Source organism: Danio rerio, chromosome 25 (genome assembly GCF_049306965.1).
Source record: "Danio rerio strain Tuebingen ecotype United States chromosome 25, GRCz12tu, whole genome shotgun sequence".
Classification (NCBI taxonomy): domain Eukaryota; kingdom Metazoa; phylum Chordata; class Actinopteri; order Cypriniformes; family Danionidae; genus Danio; species Danio rerio.
In genome coordinates this window covers 16455079-16467155 of record NC_133200.1, presented here as the reverse complement: position 1 = coordinate 16467155, position 12077 = coordinate 16455079, and the positions used below count along the sequence as shown (strand labels likewise).

Genomic DNA, 12077 nt, shown 5'->3' with positions numbered 1-12077 from the left:
CATGACAACTGTTTTAAACCATTCCTGAGCGCTGCGTTTCGCGCTTCAGGTGCAGACAAACAGCTTAGAGATGCATTCTGCAAGAATGTCTCCCGAATCCGCGTATGTGGTAAACATTTTTCAGTAAAAACCGATCGCACACAATTTTAAGCACAAGTGCTCCCAAATATATTTTGAGGTCGCATAAATAAAATTTCGGGCGCATATGTGAACAAAATGGTCACAATTTCTAGCCCTGATATATATGTGTGTATGTATGTATATATTGGTTTGCTATAGCAATTTGGTAAAGCTGTGAAGCTTGGTAAAGCTTTGGTAAAGATTTTAAACCACCATCTGCTTAAGGTATGTGTTCAATTTTTTTATTGACTTTTTTTATGTGTGTGTGTGTGTGTGTGTGTGTGTGTGTGTGTGTGTGTGTGTGTGTGTGTGTGTGTGTGTGTGTGTGTGTGTGTGTGTGTGTGTGTGTGTTTTTTTAGCACAACAGTATCTCCAGCAGAAAATAAATCCAATAATGCCGTTTTAAATTGTAAAGAAATCTGTTTTGTAACAAATAAAGAGAGCAGAAGGCAGTGATTTATTTTCATTATTCAGCCTAACATGTTTACTGCTACAAAATATTTTAAACATTTCTCAAAAATAAATATTTTGTGTTCAAAGGGGAAAAAGTTTTTGTTTTTACCCAGACATTTAAAAAGAATACATTTTAGATAATTACAATACAATCATATTGTGATGTATATATATATATATATATATATATATATATATATATATATATATATATATATATATATATATATATATATATGATTAGCCCTCTTGTGATTTTTTTTCTTTTTCAAATATTTTCCAAATGATGTTGAAAAGATTCAGGAAATTTTCACTGTATTTCCTATATTTGATGTTATGGAGAAAGTCTTAGTTATTTTATTTCAACTACATGAAAAGCAGTTTTAAATGTTTTAAACAAATTTTAAGGTCAATATTATTAGCCCCCTTAAGTAATATTTATTTTGATTGTCTACAGACCAAACCATCATTAATGATTTGCCTAATTACCCTAACTTATCAAATTAACCTGGTTAAGCCTTTAAATGTCACTTGATCTAGAATGTTGAAAATATTATTTAATGTTATGGCAAAAATAAAAAATCAGTTATTTGAAATTATTTTTTGGTTAACAGTGTGAATGAATAATATGTGTAACGTTAGGGCTAATTACTCACTTGTTTTTTCAGGTTGGAACTGTCATTTATGTATATGTTGCCATGTCGGTTCTATGCGTGCGTCGCATTATGAAACTATTCTTGTTGACATCGTGGAATGAAAACATAGACTGAACTGGAGGCCAGGGGCCTGTTTCAGAAAGGAGGTTAACTGAAAACTCAGAGTATTTTAACCCTGAAATGAGAGAAACTCTGGGTTTTCCGTTTCAAAATGGCAGGTTTGTTAAACTGGAGAAAGCAGGGTAAGTCGAGCCTGTTTCTGAAAGAGAGGTAACTTTAACTCAGAGTCAGTTACTGTGGTAACTTACTCTGTGAATCTAACCTGGTCAGAAGCAGGTTTTATTCTCTAAACTCAGAGTTTCTGTCTGTCTCCTCCTCTTTTTTAAAGATGAAGCGGTATTTCTCGCCTTAGCCTTACGTCTCCGACCACCTATTTTTATGCTTATTTTGGATACGTGCATAAAAACGATTGATAGAAACGTCATGATGCACATAACTTTTTTAAATATGCATAAAAAACACGCATAACTCAGTAGGATAAACTTTTATTCGATAGAAAATGTGTGCATAAACTACGATGGAAACACTTTTACTGAACAAATTACAGCATGTACATTAAAAAAAGATCATGATCATATGATAATGAAAATGTGTGTAAATGAACAAACCAGCAGGCTGAGCACACTGTAACACGTCTTAAATATTGTTTTAGTCATTCTAAAATGCCTGAACTGTTTCAGTATTAGTGTATATTATTAATTACCTCCGAACGTCTGGAGCGTGTCAAGGGTCTCCGCGTCTCATGGCTTCAGACGCCCCCACGTGTTCATTGTGTTTCAGCATTGTCTTCTGACATCGAGGCGCAAGTACATTAATTAAGCTAAATAAAGAATAAATTGACGCAGCTTCTTCTACCACAGTAAATTCTGTTTTTACTGTTGATATTTGGTGCCAGTTTAATCAGGAAGTGATGATTTTTTTCTCTTTGACTCGTTGGATGGAATTTTATTCGCATCTTTTATGCAATATTCCAGTTTTGCACATAAATTTATGTAATATATTTGGATGGAAACACAGCTATTGCCTACATTTTAGTCACACACAGAAGAACTGTACGAGAATGGCTTATCCTTTTTAAATAAATAATTAAATTCACCTTCGACATGCATGTAACTAGATTAATGGGATTATTATTCTTTCTAAAAATTATTTTTAGTACTGCTTACCTTCTAAATGTTATATTAACCTCTATCACTTGTAGAGGTTGTAACCTCTATCACAACTAATAAATGTATAAAAAAAGTTTATAAAAAAAATATAAACGTCACAAATTACATTACTTATTTTATTATACTTAAATATTCAAATACTTAAAAAGTGAAATTAGGCATTAACTTGAGCAGCTGTTTTCCCACGCTAACTGTCTCTTCTTCACTGATAGTTGCTTCTTTTCAAATATATACGCTCATATTTGCTATAACTTTGCATGAGAACATCAAGTTCAGCTGGAGAAATAAATGGTGATCTCTTTTATAAGATGTTGCCATAGTCACTCGTAATGTCTGCGCTCCATTGATAATGCCTTTTTAAAGTCACGGTGTGCGCGCTTAACTCTGAGTTGGTCTACTCGAAGTTGATTGACCCAACTCAGATCAGCTATTCTGAAACCGAAAACTCAGAGTTTTTAATCTCTCGGTAAATCAACTCAGAGTTCAAGTTTAAACTCTGAGTTGTTTGAACCTCCTTACTGAAACAGGCCCCAGGTGATCTTGTCCGATAAACACACTGCACAGACAGCGTAGCCGTTCTTCACGGTACCGCAGATGGCGATATGGCGGGACAGTATAAACTCGCACGTTTTCCTAAACTTCAGCCATTATTCCAACATGCCCGCGCGCTCTAACCGGAAGTGGGATACGCGTATCTATAGCAACTTCACAATCTCTTCAATGCAAGTCATATGGATCATTTTTATTATTATTTGACAAAACGGAGGAATGTTACCCACCTCTGGATGAAACTTAATATTTGTTTTCATAGTATAAAATGTGTGTAGTTTTGGTGAAATAAAATAACAAATCAATAAAATGTGCGTCATATAAATGTAAATACATGCGAATCAGTCAGAGAAACGTAAATAGTACTAACGTTAGCTTTCTAGATATGATATGGACATCTAAACATATTCATCGATATGGGACCCTGAGCATGCGTCAATAGCGCCGCCACATTATTGGTACAGTGCTCCCAGGACAATGTCATTCAACCGCACTAGTCAAGTGTTATTACGTGAAGATGCTGGACTTTAGCGCTGTCTACGGATGTAGTAACGAGCAAACAAAGAAAACAAGGCACAAAGGCAGAACATTTTATAGGTAATATTAAGTTTTTTTCTGTTTTTGTATGTTCTGAACTTTTGTGCCAATCAGGTAACATTATTGATGATAACAGTCAGCATTCACCATACGGCAAAGTAGCTCCAACTCGCACTAAACACTCGGCTTATACTAGTTTTGTTGAATAAAATCAGCAAACAATGCAAAAGAAATATGACAACGAGATTCTGCGCTGCCAGAAACTTGTATTTTTGTCGCTAACGTTAGTGAAAGAGTCGTTCATAACGGAGATTCATTCACAAACAAATCGCTCACTCAGTAAGTTAAGTATGAGAAGTGAAAGCAGGAGAGGAGGTGTGTTTCAGGACATGATTAGATCAAATTTAACAGGGAGGGTGAATAGTACATTTCTGTACACACAAACACAAGCTTTTTGTCAGGAATGCCCGTGCGGTCACTGATCCATCAATGCAGAAAAGTGATGTAAAATTATAATTTTCGTAATTAGAAAAAAAATACATACTAACATCCAGGGAAACTAATCATAGATATATGTGTATATGTGTATATCTCTGGCTTTGGATGGCCACAGTCCTCCACTGTACCTTGGTCCCGCATTCATTTCAAAGGAGCGCTACCCTGTACCAAGATGGCGGGCTATTGACGCATTCCGTCCAATAGACAACAACAGGCCAGGCAACATCTAATGTATATCTATGGACATATTTATCTAGATATGATATAGCCAATCACATCTGTTTCTGTAATATTTTCTATGTCACATTAGCATTGGATTATAAATCGACTTTTTTTTATGAAAATATCTAACATGGCAGGAAGAACACATAAAACCATTTATTGTCGCAGTCATGTAAATGATCAGTTAAAGCCTTTTTATGTTTGTTCAGATCTTATTTTCATTCAACTACAGCAATAGCTGGATGCCTTTACCCATGTTAGGGATTTCCTGGAATGTTCAACTACTTTTGTGAGGCATATATGGAATATGGAACGAATGGAACAGGCATTAAATGCATTTAAAGTGCTAAAATGCCCACATAAACCTATTTCGAGGAAAACTGAAAAAAAAAACACCCTCTAAAGAAAATGGAAATAAGGGGGGGTGGGGAGGCTTCTTATTCCTTTCGACCCTAGCAACGGCCCTGGTTAAATCGATGTAAATTGTTTTCTTTGATGCACGAAATACAAGTATGGCAAAAATTTTGACTAAATAAGATACGATGCAAAAATCCCTCTGGTGTTTTTATAATGTAAACATCTTCAGTTAATAATATTACAGCTTCGCCTACCTACTTTCCCTCTGTAATCTAAGAGCCACATAATGCCTCAAGGACACACATTTTTATCAGGTTTTTTTTTTTTTTTACTTTTCCAAACTTGTTACTAAGGCAGATTTGCATTCAGATTATGGCTTTCTTAAATGAGAATCGCTCCAACTTTAACCATCTTGGTTGACTTTCTCTCAGTGGGAATGTAAATCCTCTGAGTGTCTGATACCCTCCACTCTGATCATTTGCTGAGTGCTGTGCAATTCCCATTTGTTTGCCTTTCAGTGATTGCACATTAATTACTGAAAGAGGCGATTAAACATCTCTTATTACACCAGGCCTCCCAGGCAGTCCACGCGAGCTGAGCCAGCAGAGCTTGAAATGCCTCCAAACGCTTATTTACACCCTTGACAACAGTGCAAGAAAGCCCAAGAATCAAAACGATTTCTAAATCCAGTTCTAATTTCTAGCAAAAGAATTAAACAACAATAATAATGAAGTGTGACCAAAAAACTGAGTTATATTCAAACACACGTCCTGTACTTATGCCCCATATAGTGACGCATACATCTCCAAAACCCAACATGTGGATAAATCTAAACTTGTCTTTATTAAAACAAATATAAAATTATTGTAATATATAATACTGCTAATAATTAAACTAATACATATGAGCAATATCACACGAGTAGCAGTGCGATATGGCTGTATGTCAGCACTGCAGTGTTTATACAACAGTTTGACGGCATGATCGTGTATATAAATAAGAGAATAGACTGATTTCACGCGGCCGCCATTTTCAAAAGCGAAATCGAGGCTGCGGTGGGAAGAAAACCGGAAGTATCATTGTGAGTTACATAGGAATGTTTTGTAACTGGCTGTATTTCTTATCAGCGAAGAGAAAGTGACACAAATTTATCATTTCTCCGCCTTCCGGGTAACCCAAAGGTCCGTTCTGAATAAATGGTGAATGTAAAAAGGGATATCAGAGCTCATTTTCAGCTAAGTTAAGGGAAATGGCACTAGTTAGCAAACGTTTTCTTTCCCAAACACACGTTTAAGATGCCATTTATCAAACTCGAGTTAATAAACTGATTCTTTCACTATATTAGACTTGTCACGATACTGAATTAAAAGAAAAAACGACATTTTCGCGCTAACATTTAAGGCAATGTTGATGGCTTTCTTAAAACAGTGCTGATTTGCCATTGTGTTCATGTGTTCAACAGAAATGATTGTGATTGGCCGAGAAATTCATCAGTTCACCCACCGCTGTATACTGAGCACAAACACAGACGAGCCAAGCGATCTGCTTGATGACTCGACTGATCTTGACGGCTGCTTCGCGCTCCAGTCCGTGTGTCTGTGTTTGCACTGGGTGAAGAGCGGTAAACTGAGTGCAGACCAAACACAGATACACGGAGACGGAAGCCGTGAAGATCAGTCGTGTCGAGACATCCGCACTCAGCAGCACTTCCATGTTAGCGGGGAAATAGCCGGGTTTAAAACTTCAGTACCAGGACAACACTATCACAGACAATACGAGGGTGTGCTACAGAGGACTGCAGCATTTTATCACTCAACGGGTTACATAGACTGAAGCAGGAAAGCGTCCTCACGGTGTTTAACTGGTGCCATGAGCTGAAGCCCAGGAGGACACTTAAGCGTATCACTGAGATTGTGATGTTGTTTGATGCTAAATTGCTTTAAATTTTTAAAAATAAACTTACTAAATAATATTAAAGTGATGGTTACACCATTTTCTGCATTTTGAAATCTCGGCAACAGCTGGAGGTTTGTAGTACACGGCATGTTACTGCAATGTTTACAGTGCTCGTCCTATATTTCCGGGTTTCTTCCCACCGCAGCCTCGCTTTGGTCCTTTAAAATGGCGGCCGCGTGAAATAAGCATATTCTAAACAAGTTTTCGAAACACTTTGCCATTGTTGGCTTAATAGGCATTTACGCAGTTTGCGTAGCTTACGCAGCCACGCCCCCTGGGTCACAGATTTCGACGGTCACAGAATATGGTGTAACACCTGTTCATTCCCCGGATTAATAAAGGGACAAAGCCGACAAGAAAATGAATGAATGTTTGTTTATGCCAAAAGAGGCCATTACAAAAGTGGAGACCAGGTATTACTGAATATGTTTTCCCACCAGTATAGGGTTTACACTGATATATTTATTTGTGGATCAGGCTAAATCTAAAAAAAACAAACAAAAAAAACATCAGTATTTTTTTAGCAAGTGTATTTTTTTCTTTTATTTTTGCTATTATAAAAATATATTTGTAGAGCAACTCATGTTTTCTTGTGATTAATATTGTTATAAACTTTAAATGGTAAAACTGTCCAAAATATGAACAAAAGCAAGTGATGCATCAAAGTTCGATAAAAAAAAAATCTTGAATGGTTTTAAAAATTCTTATAATCATTATAGTAATGAATTAAAAACAATACAAAATAATTAGTTTAAAAGTATTGAACGATATTAATGATATGACATACTTCAGGAAAGTTCCTACTTCTCTGTTTATCCGTCTGACTTTATGGTGGGTTTCTTTTGACCGCCCCATGTCGTTTTAAAGAATATCCCAACGGTGAATGCGGCGAGTATAAAAGCCTCGTCCGTTTTGCGCAGTCAGCAAAGGTGCGCGATGCGATGCGGCGCCAGGCGCGAGTATGTTTCGCCCTTTAGCCGGGACGTCCATTTGGGCATTATTGATTTGTCTCGTACACGACCTCCCTTCCCAGGTGAAAAAAAAGTGCACTAAAATACACTTATTTAAGTATACTTAGTACACTTTTCAGTAATGTACTAAAAGTGCTCTATTTTCGCACACTAATTTTGTACTTAATGTACTAAAAAGATAGTATTAAGTATATGTTAAGATAAACTTAATACCATCTAAGTGTACTCAACTGTGCTATTTTGAGACACACAGAAATTGAACTAAAATGTGCTTTTAACATACTATATCTGTATTTTAAAAATATATATTTAGTTACAACTAGAAATACACTTGAACCCTAATTTTAAACATGTATAAATACATTTAAGAATAGCTTAAAGCATATTAATAATATATTAAAAGAATATACAAAATGTGAAAGCAGTGTGCTAAAATACACTTATTTAAGTATACTTAGTACACTTTTCAATAATGTACTAAAAGTGCTCTATTTTCGCACACTAATTTTGTACTTAATGTACTAAAAGATAGTATTAAGTATATGTTAAGATAAACTTAATACCATCTTGTACTCAACTGTGCTATTTTGAGACACCCTGAAATTGAACTAAAATGTGCTTTTAACATACTATATCTGTATTTCAAAAAATATGTTTAGTTACAACTAGAAATACACTTGAACCCTACTTTTAAACATTTATAAATATATTTCAGAATAGCTTAAAGCATAATAGTAATATATTTAAAGAATATACAAAATGTGAAAGCAGTGTGCTAAAATGCACTTTAAGTAAACTTAGTACACTTTTCAGTAATGTACTAAAAGTGCACTATTTTCGCACACTAATTTTGTACTTAATGTAATAAAAGATAGTATTAAGTATATGTTAAGACAGGCTTAATACCATCTAAGTGTACTCAACTGTGCTATTTAGAGACACTCTGAAATTGAACTAAAATGTGCTTTTAACATACTATGTATTTTAAAAATACATATTTAGTTACAACTAAAAATACACTTGAACCCTACTTTTAAACATTTAAATATATTTATGACATAATAATAATTTAAACATAATAAACATAGACATAATAATAATATAAACATAATAAACATTTATTTAAAGAATATATTTTGAATGGATACTGTGTGTACAAAGAAAACAGCATCTGTGCTTCATCAAAACACTTTAATCTTTTTGTGCAATAAACCACAAGTCCAAAAATACCTTATGGAAGGAAACAAAAACTTATCAAAAACTGAGAACACAAAAATATGAATAAGATGCAACATTACAGAACATATATGAAATGTAATGACATTTTGGGAAAATGTACTTCTACTACAATACATTACTAATGGATTTTTAATAAAGTCAATTTAATATAAACTTAAAATTACCACACTCAAAATCTATTTAAGTGTTAGTGATAATATTGCATTTACATTAAGTGTACTTAAGTAAAATTTTTGGGAAAATGACCTTCTACTACAATACATTACTAATAGATTTTTTATATATTAACTTATTTTAAACTTAGGATTAGTATGTAAACAGTGTACTAAAATCAACTAATGTTTAAAGCATTTAAAGCACACTTTTGAAAAACACACTAATGAAAATCTTTTGGATGTTTTTTCTGTAGTGTACTTTATTGTAGTACACTAAAAATTTATTTAAGTATTTCTGGTATTTGGTATACTTTTGTCAAGTGTACTAAAGTCCTACTGAAGTATAAACATACTTTTAATGAGTATATTTATAGTGTAAAACCATCAAACTTTTATTCAACACAAAAAATAACAATGTACTAAAAATGTATTTGCGGGTATTTAAGTGTATTTTAGTTGCATTTAATTATATATATTTTTTCACCTGGGTTTCCCTATTTATTTTTTGACTTGTACAATTACAATTTCTGAGGATTCCTGTCCGATAAAGGCTTTACGACCGCAGAATGCGCTAAATCCCGTCCAATGTTTTGAGGCTGTTTACACCTGCTCACTTCATTCATGTTATTCTGATATAATATTAATCCGACACACTCCAGACGACACTGGACAGGTCTAATTAGTGTATTTTTTTTACACAAAATTAATTGAAACGTAATAAATGATGACCTGGAGAAAATCTGACCTGCGCCATAGAGAAACACCAGATGCGCTTTTACAGCCAAACACACATACAAAATAAATAAATCCATATTTACTATAAGCATAAAACTTGTGTTCCGACTTTCCTTCATCTGCCAAAAAAAGTCAACTAGTCATGTTCAACTACACGATCTTTAGACTAATATGAAACATTTTGTCTTAATTAATTTCGTTAAGTATTTATTTCATTTTTCTTTCACTTTATTCGTTTTATTTTTTATTACACTAAAATGATCAAATTAAAATGTTCAATTAATATCAAATGGCAGCTTTACACTACAGAGATGCAGCATGCTACTAGTCCTGTGAAAAGAGAAGATTTTTGGGGTTAGTATGCTATAAAAAATAATTGACCATAATGGCAGTAATCTCAAAGCGTGCCTTGTTCTGAGTGAAGCACAACGCATCCTGTATTTGTTTTAATTGTTTAACACAAATCGAGAAATAAAAACGTGTCCAGCACCAAAAGCCTCCATAAATCAATACGTTTTAAATAGTTTTATATAATAAGTAAAATCCACTGATAATGATAATATTTTAGCGATAACATTTTAGCTCAAAGATGATTGTCATAATCAGTGAATTTTACTAATTTACAAGAGAGCCATAAAAAGGGAATTAAGGACATTATTATAATTATTACTGTTGTTATTGTTTTATTATACAGATGGCCAATGTCTGACTAGTGAGGTTACTTGTGCCTGCCAGTTTGTTATTTGTCCAATAAATCATAAAACATTTTTCTTTCTCTTGTGGACTGATAATTTATGGACTATTTTAGCCCAACCCTTCATATTTCTAATTCAATCTTTTATATTTAAAAAAAACATGTCCACTTATTGACTGTGATATAAACTTTAATACATGTTTGTAAATACCTTGATAAATACATTTACATGTTTGTATGCTTTATTGGTAAAATATAATGAATGTAACCTCTGGTGCTGCTCACGCAGCTGCAGTTTATACTGATATTTCTGATAGCAGTTTAATAATAATTGCTAAAGCTTTCATCACGGTATATGTCACTTTATCTGCTATGAATTTAGTATCTGACAAAAACAGCAACTGAGTGGTAGGGCGCAACAAACTTGGCCGACCAGAGCGCCAACTTGTATCACCCCGCGCACCTCACCTTACTGATGACGAATAAATAGAACGAGAAGAATTCCATGACGTCACAGCCGACAGAATTCCTCAGAGTGACAAACGATCGAGTACAGTGAACAGTGATTTAATGACTTTAGCGACTTGTTTTGCATCTCAAACAGCAAATATTATGTCAACTGTGTTTTTTACTCGAGAAAATTTGATCAAGCCTGTATTTGACAACAATAATCATCAGAGTGACACGATGGCTTCTCCTACAACTTCTACCATGATGAGAAGCCCAACAGGTGAGATGAGAGTTTACAAAAACGGTGTATTCCCACCTATTATTTAATAAAAACTATAATAATAATAATATATCGCCATATAACCTGACTTGCCGACGTAAGACGTAAATATTCAACCTCTTGTGATTGTAATTGTTTCGTGTAGTTATGATATTGTGTATTTTCTGACTTTGTGATTGAGGCCTGCTGTCTGTCATTTTATGTATTGACATTCTGGCTTTAAGTTTCTCCTTTCCACTCAACTGAAATTGTGCCTTGTTAATGTTACTGATAAAAAAACATTCTAATATTACTTTAATTTAAACTCTATGTGTAGACCTGCACAGTAATTTTCCTAGTTTTTGATGATGTGGAAGAATATTTGAGCAAACTGAGTGAGAATGTTATATTTAAGTCTTTCATTTGTTTAAGCAGGGATAAATTAATTCAATTGAGGTAAAGTTGGTTTTATATTCACACATTCTGACTTTCTGCTTAAAATATAACAGAAATATTGTTTCAAATCGTAAATGGGGAAATCATCATAACACCCAATGACTATCATAGTACAACATTGTTTACAGTCAATTAAATAGTGCTTATGCGGATTTGAAGTCTTACTAACATGCTATTTCAGACCCAATATTCAAATTGGCATGGTAGCAACATAGAGACCGGTAAATGAACAAATGTGCTAATATATTGTTAAATAGCTCAAACTATAACTATAATAAAATATTCTATAACTCAGAATATTGACTCAAAAATGAGTCTTACTGACTAACTCACTATTTATCAGGTTGTATTTGTCATTTTACATCATAGACATGATTTGCTATTTCACATAATTAAACATTTTCTATTATAATTGTACATTTATTCTTGATGTTTGTTTTGTGTGATTGTCTTTTATATGTCTAATTTTCAGCAGTTTGTCTATGGTAAACCTGTGGTTAAAGAGTTTTCTAATACTTCCCTGTTCATTTCCTTTACTTTA

General features: G+C 33.7%; 1 protein-coding gene across 2 annotated transcripts in view; it reads left to right on the top strand.

Moving 5' to 3' along the window:
- The window catches only part of LOC103909832 (uncharacterized), a 108285-nt gene that overhangs the window by 89598 nt on the left and 6610 nt on the right, over positions 1–12077 (top strand). The window contains exon 2 of one of the 2 annotated variants that reach the window (XM_073942986.1): positions 10370–11101. In XM_073942986.1, coding sequence (XP_073799087.1) covers positions 10942–11101 — 160 coding nt within the window. In that variant the 5' untranslated portion in view covers positions 10370–10941. Of the gene's footprint in view, positions 1–10194; positions 11102–12077 lie in introns of those variants that run through there. The other variant, XM_068219116.2, reaches the window with a different exon arrangement.